Genomic DNA, 20,057 nt, shown 5'->3' with positions numbered 1-20,057 from the left:
AACTAAACTTTCCTAGCTTCAAAATAGTGCAAAAAAAATGTGTATAATATACTTAAAAAGTCGGTAAATCTACATTTTTCTTGACCAATGGTCGGTAAATCAAACTCGCAACGCCATCTAGCAGTTTTCTCGCATAAGAGTACCAAATTTTTCCCCTCCATATATTTGTTTTGTTTCGTTGCTTGCGTATGCTTTCGTAGCTGGTTGCCTGGTAAGTCGCACGCGCTCCTGTATATGTAAAGGAAATATATACACATGTGCTCTGCTGACCATGCTGTTCGATGGCAGCTGTTGATCGCGCGTTGTCTCCGCCTCTTTGTTACGATATACAACAATCATATCCGTGTTTTTGTTTGCTAGTTGTGACGCTAGTCAATGATTGATCGATCGTTGTCCGAGGAAAAAGCCTCGTTTCCATGTGCTTTAGTTCATTTTTAACCATTTTTCTCTTTCTCCCTCGTCTTTCCTCATCCTGCTGCTACTCTCGCCTGTGTCGTGTGTCGTCGGCAGTATATCTGCCACGCTGTTGGATTACGCATGGGGGTGTTATTTTTTCCATGTTAGACATGAGATGTATGTCTAGCACTCTTTCCCCTCCTATTCCCGTGATTATCCCCTCGGTGAAGCGAAATTTATCTCTGAATCATAAATCTTAGTTCCGCGCGATTTTGTTCGCGAGATCTAATTAAACTTTAAAACGGAAAAAACTGGTGATCGCCTGTACAAATATTATATTTTTATGGGTTTACTTGAAAATTCGGGCAAATTTGTTACATTTACGAGCAGAAAATACTTGTCATTGTATCAAGGAGCAGCAACCTGTGCGCGTGAGTCCCTGGAGAAAAGGGTCGCCTCTGTTAAACGTCACTTTTGACAGCTACGAAAAAAAACAACAATCTGTGAATTGTCAAAAATATTTGAAAGTGCTTTTTTAGACTAGTCGAGAGCAAAATAAGAATGGAAGGAGGAATAATGGAAAGTCCCGAGACTACTTTGACGAATTCTGAATACGAAGACGATGCTGCACTCCAGGGATGCTGCAGTCCCAAAAAACGACCGTACAGATGGCTCGGGCTTGCTCTCATGTGTTTTCTCGGTTTCGGTGAGAATCAGCATTTCTTTTTGTTTCGCTTTTCTTTCCATACGTTATTACTATAACGCCAATCATTTGGCACATTCTCTTTGTCAAACAATTTTGTTCTACTTCTTATCTATCAATGCTTCGACCGAAGTACAAATCCCTCTTCAACGACCTCATTATTTTATCGAGAATTCGTATATTTCTCCCTACTCGTTATACCATATGCAAATATGTTTTACAATTTTTATGTATTTTTCCATTTTCCTTTTTTTTTGTATTTTCTATATGATCGTCGTTAGCATTTTCATTATGAACTGTTTTTTCTATTTCATTGTTCGTGCTGCCGTTAAAGTTGTTCTCTCATAAAATTATTCATACAGGATCATATTTTTGTTACGACAATCCTGCTGCTCTTCAGGACAACTTCAAACGAGACCTAGGTCTCTCAACCAGAAATTTTGTTCTTCTCTACTCAATCTACTCATGGCCGAATGTGATATTTTGTTTCATCGGTGGATTTTTATTGGATAGTGTATTCGGAATACGTTTAGGAACCATGATTTACATGGCACTAACGATGATAGGTCAATTAATTTTTGCTACCGGAGCTACTCTCAATGCTTTTTGGCTCATGATGCTCGGCAGACTTGTTTTCGGGTGAGTTTCTCATTTATTATCCACTTTTGTTCACATTTGAGCAATGAAAATGAAATTTATTGCACACAATCCATTAATTAAATTGATGATAACTTTTTTCAAATATTGAAGAATTGGAGCGGAATCATTGGCAGTATCGCAGAATAGCTGGGCTGTATTATGGTTCAAGGGGAAAGAACTGAACATGGTATTTGGCTTACAGCTGAGTTTTGCTCGAGTCGGTTCGACAGTGAATTTTCTAATAATGGAGCCAATTTATAATTACGTCGCTACCACGTATAGTGGACCAGATTGCATTGGCATTGTTCTATTCATCGCATCTCTGGCTTGTGTGTTTTCTATGCTGTGCACAACGGCTCTTACTCTCATGGATAAAAGGGCAGAGAGATTATTGAAACGAGGGCACGGTGAAGAAGCGGAAATTGTGCGCCTCAGCGACGTTAAAGATTTCAAAGCTGTTTTTTGGCTAATCACTGTCATTTGCATAGCTTATTATATGGCTATTTTTCCATTCATTGCTCTGGGAAAGTGAGTATTTTTCTGTAGATTACACCGTTTTATCTCTGCACCGTTAAATAATTTTCATTCAAATTCCTCAATCCAATTTCCAGAGTATTCTTCATGAAGAAATACAACTTTGATGCGGCCTCTGCGAATACAATAAATTCATTGATTTTTACAATTTCGGCATTCGCATCTCCGATCCTGGGCTTCGTGGTCGATAAAACCGGAAGAAATGTTTTCTGGGTTTTCATCAGTATTTCCGGAACAATAGTCGCCCACGGGCTATTGGCATTTTCTTATGCAAACCCTCATATATGTATGATTTTATTGGGATTAGGATACTCTATGTTGGCCAGCAGTTTGTGGCCTCTGATCGCTCTCGTTACACCTGAATATCAACTCGGCACAGCTTACGGAATGTAAACGACTATTTTTTTTACAAAATTTTCCAACTTGCATACTAAATGAAACCATTTAAATTTTATGAATGTGATTTTCAGAGCTCAGGCGGTTCAGAACCTCGGACTCGCGGTCGTTTCCATTTTAGCGGGCATGATAGTCGATGCCGGCGGTTATTTGATGCTCGAATTGTTTTTCCTCGGATGGCTCTGGAGTGAGAAATTTTGTTTTTTTTCCCATCGGAATAAAAGTCCATGAATTTTGCTTATTAATCATTTTTCATGTTACTCCAGTTTCGTTGATCACGATTGTCATTATTTGGATATCGGATACAGCGACGACCGGCGGTTATTTGAACATGACACCCGGCGAGCGTGAAAAGTACGAAGCGCTTGTGCCGAGTCAGGAATCCCTCGAGAGAGAAAAACTTCTCTCGAATGAATCGACGTCGGATCTTTCAGCGGACGATCTTTTACAGCCGCAATCGGATACACGATTCAGGAATCGGTATTTGTCACGAATCGGAGTCGAGGTAGATATAAAAAAAATGTTCTATTTCACTAAATACTCGCCGTACATTATTCAAATGACAAATTAATTTTTTTTAGCCACCGGCTCAAGTAAAAGGTCCGGTGTACCGACCATTGCGATGATAAAACAACGTTAGTCTCAAATTTTTCCATTTCTTATCCGTGTAAGTGTACAAAAGCCAAAACGGAATTACCTTCAAAAACAAAAAAATATATATGTGTATATAAAAAATATATATGTGTGTATGTTCGAGGGAGAAAAGCATAGAAAAAAATATAGCTCACTGTGTCTTCCGGTCGCTCAGCGTTGATCTGTGATAAGTTTGTAAACTCTTACGAAGCATAAACGAAAGCATAACAATATCAAGATGAAATAATAAAAGAAACACAATCACCGAATATAAATACTGTAAATTCGACTCTGGACCAAATTCTTTGAGTTTTCAGCACTTGAGTTTTCAGTCAAAGATTTTATTTAGTCGAAAGGTACTTCTCGTTGAAAGGTCAACAGAACTCTGAGAAATGTTAGAAATTTACGTGAATGCAATTCGTAACATATTACGAAACATCGTCGTTATCTGACTTTGAATTATTGTTTTTATAATATGATTATTGATTAATCGAACACGAACATAATACTATAATAATGACGAGAATAAATATATTTGAATGTACAGTTCCAACCATAAATATGTTTTCGCTTATTTTTATCCCCATCCAAAATATTTTCATACAGATTAAATTTTCTAATGAAAACATTTAAAATGCATCGTCTACTTTTGAAAAAATAGTTTTCTTTGATTTCTCGCAGTCAATCCTCATCTCCCGCATTTCGAAGAAAGAGATATATATAACACCTCAAAGATACGAGAAATAGAGGAGAGAGGGCGCCAGTGGGTAATCAGCTGTCCAGGCGAACACATGGTAATTGGGAAAACACGTGCGTGCTGTGAAAAAGTGATACTGAATTTTCGAGGATTCGACGTTATTTGGTGAATAAAGAAACATCACAATTGCTCAATTATATAAAAATGGGTGTTCACGACAACACTGAGTCCAAGTACAATGTTCTGGGGAGCTCGAGTTTTTCTAAATTAGCTCCGAAAAGGCTCGCTCCCAGCATCGTCACTTTTCCTGGCGAAGGGTTTCACAACAAGATTCAAAAACTCGAACATTTTAGCGATTTGCAAACGAATAATCACGATAAGGCTAGCGTCAGTATTCAACAACAAAGAAAATCTCTTCCTGTTTACCGACTACGAAAAAGGTGAGTATAGAAACTTTTAGGTTATTTTCGTTTCACTGGAATAATCATTATTATATCGCGCGTCAAAGCTTCTGTCATTTCGTCCATATAAGATAAAAATTAATTGAGCGCTGCACGATAATTTTCGATCTTGTTAAGTGAGAAGTCGCATAATCGCAGTAACAGCGGAAGGAGTTAGAGCGGAAAAGATTTTCAATTTAACCCTCCGTTGACACACATGGGTCAGCAGTTTCATACCATGTTTTCCCATACTTAGACTCGTTTAAAAAATCTGAAAAAATTCAGGAATGTAGTTTGATATCTATAGAAAGAGTTAGCAAATGGATAAAAATTAATCTTTATTATTTTTATTCAATGAAAAATGATACAAAGAATAAGAAATTTAGAAACAGACCGGACACCGCAGACCCATGCGCGTCAACGGAGAGTTAAAAACTGAACAGCGCACCGTTTTTCGAACGCTCGAGCATTTTTCGTTTCGAAGAAATTTCGAAATAGGACATTCGCAAGTACGTATTTGAATGAAAACACTGTGACATTTCAGATTACTGGAAGAGATTCGGAAACACAACAGCCTGATAGTGATCGGAGAGACGGGAAGTGGAAAAACAACGCAAATACCGCAGCTGCTGTTGGAAAATGGAGTTGCAGGGACGTCAGGGTGTATCGGTATAACGCAGCCGCGTCGAGTCGCAGCGGTCAGCGTGGCTCGTAGAGTGGCACAGGAGCAGAGTTGTCCTGTAGGAAAACTGGTCGGTTACAGAGTCCGTTTCGAGGACGTAACGAGCGAGCAAACGAGAATAAAATATTTGACAGACGGTATGATGGTTCGGGAGGCAATGACCGATGAAGTTCTTTCCGATTATTCCGTCGTTATTTTGGACGAGGCTCACGAGAGATCGGTCCAGACGGACGTTCTTCTCGGAGTTGCGAGGAGAGCCCAACGTTTGCGAAAACAGCAAAATTTGACTGGCCTCAAGTTGATCGTAATGTCCGCTACGATGGACGTTGACAAATTCGTCAAATACTTCGAGGCCCCTGTCATTTATCTCGAAGGACGGCAATACCCCGTAAAAATCTACAACTCGATCAAATCTCAAGACGATTATGCATTCGCTGCTCTCGTAACTGCGTTTCGTATTCATCGGGAAACACCGCCAAAGTGAGTCAAATGTTGCTTCAAGAATGGACGATTTATAATTTCCAATCAAACGATTATTTCTCGACTAATAAACTCGTGAAAATTCCAGCGAGGACATTCTCGTATTTTTAACCGGCCAAGAAGAGATCGAAGCGACAGCAGCCGCAGCGAGACAAGTGGCGAAACAATTAGAAGACAAGCACCACCCTCGATTAAAAGTTTTTCCACTTTATTCAGCTTTGCCAACTCACCAACAGTTGGAAGCTTTCAAAGCTTCTCCTCCGGGAATGAGGAAGTTGGTTTTGTCGACCAACGTCGCTGAAACTTCCGTCACTATCGGAGGTCGGTATATTCGTTTTTTCTTTCCCTTTTATTTTCGTCTCGAACTAAGCGAAAAGAATCCAAGCACAATTTCAGTCAAATGATTTTTCAAAGCCTCGACATTACTTTCATCGTGCAATGTGTTTTTTTCTCTCAGGCATTCGTCACGTGATTGACACAGGAGTGGTCAAAGCTCGAACCCACAATCCTATAACCGGCCTGGACATATTGCGAGTTGAGAAAATCGCGAAAGCCCAAGCCTGGCAGCGAACGGGTCGAGCGGGTAGAGAAAACTCTGGGAAATGTTACAGAACGTACACGAAGCAGGATTTCGAAGCGATGAAGGAAATGCCGATACCAGAAATCCAAAGATGTTCCCTCGCCAGCGTTGCTCTCCAATTACTCGCCATTGGAGTGAACGTTACAACTTTTGATTTCATGGACGAACCTCCCAAGGAATCGGTGGCAGTTGCGATCGCCTGTTTGGAAAAACTCGGCGCCGTCAAAGGTCAGTTTCCGCTTTCCAAGTTTTGATAAATCACGTTGAAAAAGCTCTGGAACAAAAATTGACTCGAGACGCTGACTTTTAGGATCGCCACCGCAGTTGACCAGCCTCGGGAGAACCATGTCACTCTTCCCTCTCGATCCCCGATTCACCAAAGTCCTTCTCGCTTCGGTCGAGCACAAATGTCTGGAGGAAGCCTTGACGGTCATAGCTCTGCTTTCCGGAGAATCGATTTTCACGGAGCCGCCGGCGAAACGGCAGCAAGCTCACGCCGCAAGGACGAGGTACGGAGAGCCAGAGAAACAATTATTCCCGTCAAAAAGATCACGCGTCGGATTATAACCGAGGAATTGATGACGGATTTTCTCAGGTTCTCTTCCCCGGAAGGCGATCACGTGACTCTTCTAAACGTTTATCGAGCCTTTGCGGAAGCTCCGCAGAAGAAATCGTGGTGCCACGAGAATTATCTTCATTTTAGAAATCTCGAATACGGCGCCGAGGTCAGAAAACAATTGGCCGGTTTGACAGAGCGAGCCCAATTGGAGAAATCTTCCTGTGGGAATAACACCGAGTCTCTCAGACGAGCGCTACTCGAAGGACTTTCCGACAATGTTGCCGAACTGCAACGTGATCACAATTACGTCACGGTAAAAAGCGATTCGAATGATTTTATCTCGTATCAACGAACCGAATGTGAAGTGATAAATCATGAAATTCTTTTAGTTAAATTTCAACAAAATCATTCTTTTCCGGAAAGAGTTTGATCTTTAATGTGTTTCGTGCCAATTTGTTTTACAGATGACTTCGAGAACGCCCGTTGCGATTCATCCATCGTCGACTTTACACTCGTTGAGACCGCGTCTCGTACTCTTTACCGAAGTCGTTGCGACAGGACGTTGTTACATCCGCGGTTTGTCAGTCATTGAAAATTCGTGGTTGACAAACCCAGGGAAGAAATAATTCATTATTTCGTACGAATCAAACTTTTGTCTTCGCGTTGCTAAGGTATTTTAAGTTCCCCATTCATTTTCGTGGCTCCAGCCACGAATATTGAGCCTTGTATATAAGCGAGATTCGTTTTTCTTCGAATGTTTAAAATCCCTGTAAATAATCATCGTTTTTTATTCATCCAATTTCGTTTTCACTTGGAATTCCACCTTCGAACAAGAGCCCTTCCCTTCGTTCCTTGGAGGATTCCTCTTTGACTGTGGAATTGAAGGAAACCCGTAGTCTTTCGAGTCTTCGAAGCAAGTACATTTCGAAATGTTAATTAAAAACAGTGAAAAGAGTGAAGACGATACGGAAAAAAAAGGGAAGGAAGCGTGGGCCTGAAAAAGAGTGGTAATGGGATTTCTAAAAATAGTTCTGGCCGGCGTGTGTCTCATTTGTAAGAAGACTGGTAGATTTCGAATTTTTGTTCTGTCCCAGGAGGGAAGCTCGGGTAAGCACGAGGGATGATTGACGAGTGAAAAATTAACGAGAGTAATCGCGAACGTTTTTTGCCCGTCTCACCCATTTGCGCGCTTGTCCGGGCGATTTTTAATGACAAACTTTGAGGGATGAATGGCTCGCTTTGACCAGGAAAAACGAAACACGCCTTTCAATGCGAAGTTTGAGCAATGAAAAGGGAAAAAGGGAGAAAGAGGAGCAAATGTGGAGAAAAAAGGAGGAAAAAAAATCTTGTGTTGGATATTCAGAGGTGATTAGCCTCGAGGACACGATCTCCCGCTTGAAAATTAATTGGCCACTACGCGTTGATACTCCGGAGCTTCTTCAAACTCTCTCTCCCACCTTTTCTTCTCGCACCCCCTTTTTTTTTATCTCCTTTCTTTCATTTTTCCATGCGATGAAAGCTCTCGAAAAACCTGTGAATCTCGTCCTCTGCATGATTAAAAGCAACTCTCCCCCATCCTCCTTTCTCCCTCGTGTACAGAGCGACGAGCTTGACCACAAAAGCCTCATCTTTTGCCTCCTTTAAAACCTCCTCTCCGGCCTTCGAAGATCCTCGAGACTCTTGTACATTTTTAAAAATCGTTTTACCATTTTTTTTCCCACGATTTGCCTCAACGCGCCCTCCTCCGAGTACTTTTTTTTCGGTTCTTCGTCGAAAGTATCATTGTTTTTCTTCAACAATTTGTACCCACGTCGCTCGTGTCGCCCAATCGTCACTGATGACGTTTTTTAGTTCGCTCCGAGTTGTGCTCGATATCCGGTTTAAAAAAGTGCCGAATAACGAATAACGCAAGGCTGTTCCGGGCTAAAAGTCTAATTGGGAATTGACGAGGTCCGGGAGAGTCCAAATCGCCGAGAAAACACGATCGGTCGAGGGCGAGTCAACAGGTGGCTCGAAAAATTCATTCCGGGCCCCCAGAATAATGCGCGGGGAATCGAGGACATTTACAGGCTCGCATCCACCCCGTTAACCCGCCCCATTCCCCTGGCACTGTCCTAAACACGCACAAACCTCCTTCGACGATCGATCCTCTCGACGCCCGCGATTCCCGACCACTCGACGAGATGCCTCCTGTCCTATATTCATTCATTCAACCAACGCGTATACAAGCGAATATATTATATAGACGCCACCGCCGCCGCGCTTCCTCCTCGCTACGTACAAAGGCCTTTTCACCTTCAATTTCCGTTTCCAATTCCCGCGGCCCGTTCCTTTTGTCAAGTCGAATCTCTCCATTGTTTTTTCTCTCCTGCGTCAGTCGGGGCGATCGCGCATTTCAGGGAGAAAAAAAAATCATTACTCCACTCTAAAAGTCACTTTATTCAAAACGTCAAATTCCATCGATTGTTTCTGCATTTTTTAAGCGTCGCTCAGTGTTTTACGCACGTTTTCGCATCGTTCCGCAATAAAAGTAGTATCGAAATTTGAAAAATTCGGCGTTAAATGCCTGATGGATGCGGGCTCGGGGAGACAATTCGCGCGAGTTTCGATCTGCCCGAATTTCCCATCTCGTATATTCGTGCATCGCGCATTCTTTTGTTCTGATTTTCGTTTTCTCCTCTCGTACACTCGCAGTTCGTTTATTATGATTCCGAACTGGGGGTATTGGATTTTTCGCGCAATTAACGGAGAATTCGTTATCTTTTATTTGGCCGTTTCGTGTCTCGTTGCAACGATCGAGGCGCGCGAGTTTGTAGCGCGAGTTTTCGATAATAATTCGCCAAATGGTTCGCCACTCGAGAGTTCTCGTTTTATAAGAAAACTTTTCAAATTCATTGCGACGAAAATCAATTGGACGATGATTTTAAAGTTGGTTGGTCATTCGTCGCGAGTTTCGGAAGCTCGCGATTAACGATAAATTAGTGAAAACATTCCGGAGAAACTTTACCACCGCAGGATCAATCTCGAGCGAAATTTTTATTGTTTCTCGCTACGAAATGCTACGAAATGCTACGAAATATTGAGGCTCTCGTCGGTATCAATTTTTCGATGATATTCCCGCGAATTGATGCGCAATTTCGCGTTCTCGCAGAAGCTCGAAAAGCCGGAAGAGTAGAAGAAGCGAGGGTGGCATCGGGGGCGGGGGGTGAAAAAGATGATATTCACTCGGGATTACGTGACACGAAAGGGAGTTCTCTTGGAAAGCGAAGGGTGGGGTCGTGAGTGAAAAAAAAGAGTTGGCGATCATCTCGATGTCGCGTGCAGTAGCGGCGGTGAGTTTCGTCGTGAAAAAAACGTGGCGCGATAAATTTTCACGAATTGCGGAAAACCCTCGAATAAAACGATTTGAAAAAAATGCTTTTGACGCAAAAATGCGAGTGAATTCCTCCGCTACTTGCGGAAATGTCGCGTTCCGTGGGAAAAATTCGAGTCCGAGAGAGTCTCAAAAGCGAATAATTGATTGATCGATTGAATTTGTTCATGCGAGGAGGAATTTTCCGCGAGGCGACTGAAAGCCACTGAGACTATTCGTACTGAAATGTTCAACGATTATTTGAATAAAATCAATCGGAGAAATGCGTGTTTTATACGACGAACCGGAAAGTAAATTGGAACGGAACAAAAAATGAGCGCGATTCGCACACGGTGGAACAATGAAATGAAAAAGCAGCAAAAAACAGTAGAAAATATAAATAAACTAAAGAAAAGTGTAAATAAAGGTAACCCGAGGAACGCGGAGCGAGAGAGAGGGCGAGAGAGGATCAAGAATGGTGCTGGAAAAAAGGCGTAGGGATTCGCGCAGAGCGAAAAGAGGGTACTGGAAAGAGACAAAAAGTAAAAGGGAGAGAAAGCGATGCCGCGGAGGAGAGAGAGAGGGCCGGAACGACCCGGGGGTTGCCGTGGCGTTATCGATCCCCGTGGGCAGTCGGAGAACACGCTGGCTCGAGAGAGAGCCGGAGTGGGGCGGCGGAAGGGTGCTTCGGAGGGTAGAGAATCCCCGACGTCGATTCGGCGCTGTAGCGCGCCTTTCCCTCCTCCTCCCTCTCTCTTTCCACTCGTACGCAGAAGAGTGTTTTCCTCCGACTGGGATTCCGAGGTACAAGCGCGTCAGTAGTGCCCGGGACAGTCGGTAGGAACCGAGTCCGTGGACCAATTTGGATGGGCAAAAATAGAGAGAGAGAGAGAGAGGGAAAGAGCTGCCGCGATCTTTTTTCATCCCCTATTTCTATATACGTATGCGTTAGTTACTCCTCGACTCGTCTCGAGGGTTGGCTAACCACCGCCTCCCTTTCTTCCGCCTTGGAAGGGATTTGGCTTTACTCCGCGGAGCCAACGTCATCCGGGACAGACGCCACCGTGACACCGAGTCGCGCGGACCAACTCACTCTCTCTCTCTCTCCCTCTTTCTCTGCTTTTTCCTCGTCAAAACAGTCTGTTTTTTCTCTCTCCTCGCTCCATTTCTTTGCGACTCTCGCTCTCGCTTTCTTCTCTGCGTCTCATGATTTTGTTCGATTCGAGGATAAAATCTCTCGACTCCGAGACTGTGCGCCGCTGTGCATTCTTGTTCGTTCTTCTTTTTTTTTTCGGATGTTTCCATTCGTGGAAGATCCCACGAGAGGGATTTCTCAAAAGAGCAAACTCCGTCGCTCTCGCCTCGATGGACTTTTCGCGTAATGTCGCCTCCGCGAGGACTCGCGGCTCTCGCAAAATTTCAATAATTCTATTGAGATTCGTCGATGAGGTGGATTTAATGGGGATTCGTTGGAGCGGGTGAGAAGCACCGTTCGTCGCAAGGTGATTATTCTTTTCTCAGAGCTCCGTTTTTTTTTCCTTTTTTCTTTTTTCAATAAAACGCACTTGTAATCGTTTCTCGTCGACGTGGAATTCTAGACTCGGAAGAAAACGATGCGTCTCGATACGAGTTTTCGGTAGAAAGAATCGGCTGGTAGAGGAATTAAAGGAAGGGGCGCATCGACGTAAAAGGGTGCGGAATCCGCGAGGATGGAACGAGGTTCCGGGGTATTGAGAAGCGCGAAAAAAATAAGATCGTCCTCGAGGAAGTTGTTGAAGCTCCGGAGGGTAAGCTCGGTGGATGCCGAGGGTGTGAGAGTTCGTCGTGAAAACGAGGAAGGAGCCACGAGTTACGAAGTGGTGCACGAAGCGCTCGTCGGACCGGAGGAAAAGCCTCCGCAGGCGAGATTCATCCGAGACAGATGCGTTTTACGATTTCGGTGCGGAGACGCGGCGGCGTGACGCGATGCGGGATCGTTCGAACTTTCGTGAAAAAATTGTCGCGAGGAAGAAGAAGAGAAAGAGGAGGAGGCGGAGGAGATGGAGGAAGAAGAGAGAAGCCGGAAGTCGAGCCAACGAGACCGGTGACAACGACGGAATTCTCGCAGGAGCGCTGCTCCTCGTCGATTCGTTCGACGAGAGGCTCGAAGCTCCTGCTCCGCCGGCGGGCACCTTTGCAATTCGAGATAAAGACAATTATGAGATTTGGCCGGAAATCAGGGATTTCTCGGGCGATAGAGAAGTTGGTAAGGCGCCAGCGGGAAACGAGGTCGAGGATAGTTCGGAGCTTCGAGATCCCTCGATCGATGGAGGAGCGCCGGGTAACGGTGGCTCTCGGCGATTACGAGAAGAAGCGAATCCCCGGAGCCAGCAGCCGCCGGAGCTCGGGTCACTGCCGATCGCCGCGAACCTCGGCCTTTCGAAATCCGGGCTGGACGAACAGCCATCGATATCACGGCCGCCTCGGAGAGCTAACGAATTCGAAAGAGCATCGATCGACGAGGCTCTGACATCGAGCCTCGAGAAGAAAAACGTCGATCTTCCAACCGGGAGTAAATTAGAGGAGGCTGAAAAGCCCGGAGACTCGAGGAGCCTTAAAAAATTGGGCAAATGTGGCAACAATTTCGACAGGCTGGTCGTCAGGTCGGCCAACTTTGTATCAAGCCTTGTGACAATCGTTCTGACCGCTTCCTTATTCATCGTTGCCCTCGGCCACGAAAGCTCTCGCGTACCGATCGACAATATCGCCGGGATCGCCGAGGCCTTTGCCGGGGGTCCGGTTAAATACAGTACTCGTATCGTACGCACGCGATACGGTACGTTGCGCGGTATCGTTACCAGAGACAACGATCTCGAAGCTTACCTCGGTGTACCTTACGCCACTCCGCCCCTCGGTGCTTTGCGTTACATGCCACCTGTCACACCGACCCAATGGCGAGGTGTCAAACACGCCGATTCCATGCCACCTGTTTGTCCCCAACGGAAATACGATTCTATCGATTCGTCGTCCGCCAGCACGAGGAGCGACGATTTTTTACCCTTCGTACGCTCCAATCAGAGCGAGGATTGCCTCTATCTCAATCTTTACGTGCCACGAACCAATCGAGGTGAGTTTTCTCTCTCTGCTTTTCCCATATTTATCATCATCACTTTTCTCCAGCCCTCCAGCCCTCCAGCCTGTGCCTTTATTCTCTTTGGCAAGCCGAACATTTGTTTCCAAAAAGCGTTAAACTTTTATATATTTATTTGAGGAGGCACGATCACCTGCCAAAGAGAAATAATTTTGATGCATTTGTGTAAAAACGGGAGGCGCGCGCGCAGAAACGATAAGATGCTACCCTTCCTCGGAGGCTGGATGCTCTCCGCGCGGTGCGGACAAGTGGTACGAGCCGTTGAATAGTCAGACAGGAAATGAAACGTCGCAGATGCGATTCTCGCCCTCGCTCCAGCGGAACCTACCACCACCGAGAGCTCTCTGTACCGATACGTATTTCCACCTGAAACAAAGTGCGGCTACGCTCCGCAACTTTCCAGCCGATTGTTTCGTGTCTTATCGAGAGTGAAAATAAAGATTTTCCGAATATAAAGGAAGAACGCCCCGCGCCTCCGCGATGCCGAGGAAGAACGAAGAGGATGGAAGGCTCACCGGTATCGTTCAATTTTCGACGCTCTGCCCCTTCAATTCCGTAGTGCATTGCAGTCGGTTACGTGTCTCGATTGCTGCAAGCACCGCGGGAGTGATGTGGCTCGCGTCATTCTCAACAGGTGCACGTCGGAACATTCGTTTTTAACGTTCCTCCTCAGTGGTTTTTATATTTTCGTATTTTAATCCCTTTTCCCCTTTACAAATATGCGCTAATTTAATTTTTAAGTTTCCCACGTTCTCGGGCGCTCGCCAAGAGTGCCGAGAATATTTAACTGAATTTTCCATTGAAATTATGACGCTGAATTTTGCAACGTCGGAGTTCAACGAAATGAAGAAAAAAAAAAAACACTTGTAATTCGACAATTTTTTATTTCACAAAGTATCGATGCATTACTGGAATTACTGGAATTATTCGAGGATTTTTTTTTAGATCATTTCGTTGGATTCCAACGTTGCAAACTTCAGCGTCGCATTTGAAATTCATAAGCGCAAGAGCCTCTTTAATTCGGAGTATAAAACTGTCGTTGTCGTAATGCCTTGCCGCGCGAGGGAGCGACAAACAAATTGGTTGGAACATGCTAATTGTGAGTTTCAGGTAACGGTACGGAATTGCTGCCAGCGTTACTTCTCGTTCACGGTGAATCTTATTCGTGGGGAGAAGGAAATTCCCTAGTCGGCACTGCCCTAGCCTCTCACGGACGTCTAGTCGTCGTATCCATTAATTTTCGTCTCGGAATACTCGGTGAGTTATTCCTCGTGCGCGATGATTATTCGAAAAAGCGTTGAGTCGACAGGGTGTAATTCTACATCGGTCAATCTTTCCATCGTTATTGGAACGGTCCAAGTGTACAAGCGCGTCAACCCTCCGTCGGGGGCTGAGTCCCGATCGTAGCAACTCGACATTTCCTCGACCGTTATGTGTGGACGAAAATCTTTGAAACGCGTCAACTTTGTTAGCACTCAAATTTATCGCCAAATTTCTAATCGAATCATTTCCTTTATAATATTTATTTAGGGTGTGCAAAAAAAATGTTTCTTTTTTTTTCCAAGGAATAGCCTTCGGGTAGAAGATCGAAGGTTATTCGCATTTAGAATTTTTGCCAGTATGGTTTGCGACTGGACTTGATTGGGACGAACCCAATGAACCCGAACGGAAAAAAAGTTCCAACGGACTTCCAATGATGAAAAAATGCGCTGGAGAGATGACACGATGTCGAGTTGACACCCTGCCAAATTATTTATCAATAATGGGTTTTGGAGCGAGAATGAGAATGGAAATTTGGTTAATAATCGAGTTTGAAAGCGCTGCGGAAATGTGCCCGCGAACTTTAATTCGTTCCCGTTTTTTCGGCCAGTTATAATTCGCGACTTAGCCAAGCATCGAAGCTGATCGTCTCGTGAATATTTAACGAGGCAATCTCGAAGCCCTCGAGTTTCGTAGACGAGACAAAAGAGCTGCGAGAGAAGGACGATGCCAAGAGAGAAAAAGGGCGAATGCTGCAACAGCAGTCTCAAAGAAATCACCCTTTTTATTTCTCCCTCCGTTCGCGAGAGAAAATCTCTATTGTAGTACGTCGCTAAATAAGAGCAGAGTTTTCGTCGCTGCTTCTCCCATTCACAACGAACCTTCGAGAGAGCACGTTCGATCGCGGAGAAGAATTGAAAGAAAAATCGAGTACAGCCACGAGCAAAAGCGTCATAAAATGCGTTCTTCAAAATCTTTTTCTTGTTTTTTTTTTTTTTTTTTTTTTCACGTCAACACTTGACCGTTAACGCGTCGACCTTTCGACTTTTCGAAAGGTCCGACGCGATAAAAAATATGATAAAAAACGTGAATTTCCACGACGCGAAGCAATTTTCTTTTCCTCCAGGTTTTTTGAAAACTGGTTCAAAGGGCAGCGGTCAAGGAAATTACGGGCTGATGGATCTGGTCGCGGGTTTGCATTGGCTTCGTGAAAATTTGGAAGCTTTTGGCGGCGATCCACAACGACTGAGCGTACTTGGCCACGGGACCGGTGCAGCTCTCGCTAATTTTTTAGCCGTTTCACCGATGGCCAAAGGTTACGTCACTTTTCGTTGAATAATCCACCACAGATTGGAGCAGGCAAAAGAGAAAAGTTTTTCCCCAATGAAGATTTAATTCGTAGAACTTGTCGAGAGGGTCGTACTTTTGGGTGGTTCGGCCCTTTCGCCTTGGGCCATTCAGAGGGATCCTCTTGCCGTAAAGCGACGCGTAGCCGAGCAGACCGGATGTCCGAGCGACGTCGAGGCCGACGACATCGCCGCTTGTCTTCGACTTCGGAGTCTCGACGAACTTCTCCAAGTTCGTCTCGATTCGCCGAGATTCACCGCCGGATTCGCACCTTTCGTCGACGGCACCGTTTTGCCGCTGACTTCCGGTGGGGTAAGTAATCACCGCGTTTCCGCCCCCCCGTTTCGCTTCTTCTTTCCACCCGCTCGTGAACGATTCCTCTCTCCGCTCCCCGTGCGCAGAATATTCAACCGACGGTGGGCTCGTCGGGTTTGTATCCAATCGCGCCTGGGCCCGGATTCGAGTTTGCATCCTTCGGGAATCGTCATCTCATAATGGGCCTGACTTCGGACGAGGCGTGGCTCGACCTCAGCGACGAGGACATACGGGTGAGACAAAAGAGTGAAAAAAGTAAATGAAAAAAAAAAAAAAAACAATGAAGAGAGAATTCGAAGAAAGGAAGAATCGACGCGATATTGTTGCAGAGCGGGTTGAACGAGACCCGGAGAGATCGAATATTGCGTACGTACGTGCGCAACACTTATCGATATCACCTGCACGAGATATACTCGACGCTGAGAAACGAGTACACGGATTGGGAGAGAGGCGAGCAGAGCCCAGCGGGGATGCGGGAGGCTCTGCTCGCGTTGTTGGGGGACGGACAAGTGGCCGCTCCGTTGTTGAGGCTCGCGTTGCTGCATTCGTCCTCGGGTGCGCGGGGTTACTTTTTGCATTTCCAGCCGGGAGATCGTCCGAGCCGGAAGGGCGAGGAATTGCCTTACTTCCTTGGGATACCGATGCTGAGGAACGAGGCCGCTAATTCCCCGTCGATCGCCCCGGTTTCGGGCAACTACACGACCAACGATGAGCACTTGTCGAGGCTGCTCGTCCGATATCTCGCCAATTTTATCTGGCACGGGTGAGTATGCCGCGATTTAACGCGAGTTGGGAGGTTTTCGCGAGGGCGCCTGCTCGACGAGTGACGAGCCCTCAAACACTTTTTCAGCGATCCGAACGACAACGGTCCCGAGAGCCCGCCCTTCTGGGACGCGTACGACTCGATAAATCAATATTATCTCGAAGTCGGGGCTTCCACGAGCAAAATGAGATCGCATTATCGCGGTCACAAGATGTCACTGTGGCTGAATCTTCTGCCGCAGTTGCATCGGCCCGGTTACGAGATAAGCATGAGACATCATCATTTGGCCGAGAGTCCGAGTCTCTACGAAGGAGCCGTTCGCCCCCAGACGATGGTCGTCCCAATCCCGGCTCCACCCTTGACCATTCCATCGCCCACCGAAGCCTCCATGTCGCCGCTTCCGGTTTTAACGACCGAATGCGCCCCCAACGAGATCGGACCGAATACAGCCAAGACCGCGTCCACTTCCGCCGGCGTCTTCGAAGACGACATCGACTCGAGATTAGGACCGGGCCCGAACAACCTTCTTCGAAAATTCGCCTCGAATCATTATCAGAGCTATACCACCGCCCTCACCGTCACCATCGCCGTCGGCATCTTTCTTCTCCTCCTCAACATTCTCATTTTCGCTGGGATTTATCATCAGAGAGATCGAAACGCTGCTGCAGCCGCAGCCAGCACCGGTTCGTACTCGCATTTTAATTCGAATCTTTTGCATGCGGAACTATTCGCTTCAAAATTTCTGCTCTTCTTCGTTCAGGTTCCGCGTATCGGATCGGGAAAAAAGAAGATTCTCTGGAAGCCGGTTGTTCGGGGCTGGATCTCGCCCCGAGCAAGTCAAGACTCTCGGCGTCCCTCGTCAGCTCGGATTCTCCGCCGATGTCGTCCAGTCCGCCGATCCACAAGCAGAAATTAGTTCAGCAATTGGAGTTGGAGCTCCAGGAGTTCCAATGCTCGCCGCCGCCCGGAGGGACCATCGGCGGAGCCGGCAAGAGGATCTCGACGATAGATCCACCGACGTACGGTTGGCCGGATCCCCCGCGAACGCCTTCGCCCTGCGTCGACGTCGCGGCCGGGAACAACGCCGACGAGGACGACGACGATGACGACGACGACGAGGACGACGCGGAGGAGGAGGACGACGACGACGACGACGACGACGACGACCTGGAGGAGAATCTCCCCGAACCACCCCCGCCTCCCAAAGCCCCTGCCCCGAACGTCGCGGCTTGCCCTGGAATTTTGCGTCAGCCCGGCACACCCGGAAGTGCCAAAAAACGCGTTCAGATTCAGGAGATTTCGGTTTAATCCTCCGAGGAACTTTTCGAGCTCCGAACCCTCCGAGTTTCGCCAACTTGTTTCAAACGATCTTCAAACTTATCGATATCAATTCGATATCATCGCCAGGTTCAACCCCACGGTGGTACTAGCCATTTTTTTCCATCCCTATAGCCCCGGAACAGCGCTCGTGCGGTGTCGAAAATAAAAGAAAAACATTACACAAGAGACTAGAATTCTAGTTTTTCCAACTGCGAAGATGAGAAATATCGTTCGTGACTCGTGAGCGCGCCTTAAAAGTGCTTTTGAGAATGTGGGACATTGACGAGTGGTGCAGACGCTACGAGGGATTGAAGAGAGCTCAGGTAGAGCCGAGATATTATATTATTATTATCATTATTATTATTATTATTAACATTATTGATATTACAATTGAATAAGTGATTCCCAGCCTAATGGGGAATTATAATATACTCGAGGAATTGCCCAATTATGATGGTAGAACGGTTCGACGAAGTTGTGAGAAACAAAAAACAAAATAAACATGAAAGAAATGTTGAATGAGAACATTTTGTTCCTCGGTCCAGTAGTGCCTTTTTAGTGCATCGAAGTTTTTCGTCCCTCTCGAATCCCCTGATAAAAATTCATTCGACAATGAGGCGATAAAGCTCTCTCACCGAAGTGAAATATTAGGGAGGATCGAAGGGATTTTAAAGGGCTGATTCGAACCATTTAATCAGACGGAGGTTAAATGAAATTCTGGTTTTTGGCTGACTCTTTCCAACTCGATTAGTTCCCTCCCAAATAGAATTTTAGTCACGATGCTCGATCCAACGAGATGGTATTTTTTCACTCCCGCGCATGTTTCCCACAGCGTTTTCTCCCTCTTTTCTTTTCTTTTTTTTTTTTTTTTTGAATTCACTGTCGTGTCGCAGCGCAAGCAACGAGCCAGCAGAAATCGCTGAATCGATCGGACCAAAAATTCGCACGTGAGTACTTTTGAGCGTGTGTACGTGTGCTTTTTTCCCTTTTTCTTCTCTAGTTTGAGAATGTTCGTCGGTGGTTACGCGCGCGGTATGTTCAGTGGACTACATTTCGAATCTCCCCCGGAGAGGGAGAAAGAGTTTACCGCCTCGAGCCAAAATGTAATTAGTCGTAGCACAGAGAGTTTCGGTGCCACGAACCGACCTCGGTTTCATCTCGCTCGTGTGTTTTCCCCCATCTATCGGGTGTCCCCTTTCCGAAACGAATTTATTACAGCAGAAGAAAGCCGAGTTGCGATCGAATTACTTTTCCTCCCACTTTAATTCCACCGGCAATGAAGTTTTTCGGTTTCAGGAAAAATATTAAAATTTCAGGCATCTTTTTCTAACCGTTTTGACGGGTGTCCAAAATTTTCGAGTCAATCCGAATTCGCGTCATGAGAAATTCGAGCCGAGACACACCGGGTATAACGCATCCGCAGAAGCAAAGCATCCGTGCACAAATTTCCTCTTCTATTCCTTTGGACATGCCGAACAAAATATATACATACGAAAGCAAGTTTTTCTCGAGATCCTCGAGTGTATCTCGCGGGCTTGAAAACCACGAAATTAGACTCCATACAAAGAATACAAGGCTCGAGGAGCTCCTCGGCGTGCGAATGCAGAATTGGACTCCTAATTAATTTCCACCAGCAGTATTTCTTTATCATTGAATATTTCTTTCGTGTATAGAAAAAACGTCGCGGTGAGTCAATAGTGACGAAGACATATTTCGAGAGTTTTCGATGGAAAGTAGTGACGGAAGCGCGATTGACGACGACGATCCGGTTCCTCGTTTTTCTTGTCGCCCGAGCGAGCGTCATTTTTTTTTTTTTATTTCCATTTGCCTA

At 45.6% G+C, this 20,057-nt stretch overlaps 2 protein-coding genes across 2 annotated transcripts; both read left to right on the top strand.

Annotated features, from left to right (window-relative positions):
- Positions 1-240: 240 nt before the first annotated feature.
- On the top strand, positions 241-3,861 carry LOC122418505 (major facilitator superfamily domain-containing protein 1-like). The gene is made up of 8 exons (XM_043432752.1): positions 241-827; positions 936-1,102; positions 1,462-1,738; positions 1,850-2,266; positions 2,350-2,661; positions 2,743-2,855; positions 2,935-3,173; positions 3,250-3,861. The coding sequence occupies exons 2-8, from the start codon at positions 958-960 to the stop codon at positions 3,292-3,294; spliced, it is 1,548 nt and encodes a 515-aa protein (XP_043288687.1). The 5' UTR covers positions 241-827; positions 936-957; the 3' UTR covers positions 3,295-3,861.
- A 214-nt stretch (positions 3,862-4,075) lies between these two features.
- On the top strand, positions 4,076-18,745 carry LOC122418372 (uncharacterized). The gene is made up of 15 exons (XM_043432529.1): positions 4,076-4,438; positions 4,983-5,600; positions 5,689-5,921; positions 6,058-6,408; positions 6,491-6,689; positions 6,776-7,052; positions 7,204-7,362; positions 11,910-13,197; positions 14,332-14,478; positions 15,608-15,796; positions 15,884-16,140; positions 16,230-16,376; positions 16,473-16,906; positions 16,994-17,589; positions 17,667-18,745. The coding sequence occupies exons 1-15, from the start codon at positions 4,203-4,205 to the stop codon at positions 18,212-18,214; spliced, it is 5,679 nt and encodes a 1,892-aa protein (XP_043288464.1). The 5' UTR covers positions 4,076-4,202; the 3' UTR covers positions 18,215-18,745.
- Positions 18,746-20,057: the final 1,312 nt, after the last annotated feature.

This window comes from Venturia canescens, chromosome 11 (assembly GCF_019457755.1).
Source record: "Venturia canescens isolate UGA chromosome 11, ASM1945775v1, whole genome shotgun sequence".
Classification (NCBI taxonomy): Eukaryota; Metazoa; Arthropoda; class Insecta; order Hymenoptera; family Ichneumonidae; genus Venturia; species Venturia canescens.
Note: the sequence above shows the minus strand (reverse complement) of the source record. Positions and strands in the feature narration are given on the sequence as shown.

Coding starts and splice junctions, on each gene's coding strand:
- LOC122418372 (XM_043432529.1), top strand. CDS start 4,203: ATGGGTGTTCACGACAACACTGAGTCCAAGTACAATGTTCTGGGGAGC. Junction 4,439..4,982: donor GTTTACCGACTACGAAAAAG/GTGAGTATAGAA, acceptor GTGACATTTCAG/ATTACTGGAAGAGATTCGGA. Junction 14,479..15,607: donor TTTTCGTCTCGGAATACTCG/GTGAGTTATTCC, acceptor CTTTTCCTCCAG/GTTTTTTGAAAACTGGTTCA.
- LOC122418505 (XM_043432752.1), top strand. CDS start 958: ATGGAAGGAGGAATAATGGAAAGTCCCGAGACTACTTTGACGAATTCT. Junction 2,267..2,349: donor CCATTCATTGCTCTGGGAAA/GTGAGTATTTTT, acceptor TCCAATTTCCAG/AGTATTCTTCATGAAGAAAT. Junction 2,856..2,934: donor TTTCCTCGGATGGCTCTGGA/GTGAGAAATTTT, acceptor ATGTTACTCCAG/TTTCGTTGATCACGATTGTC.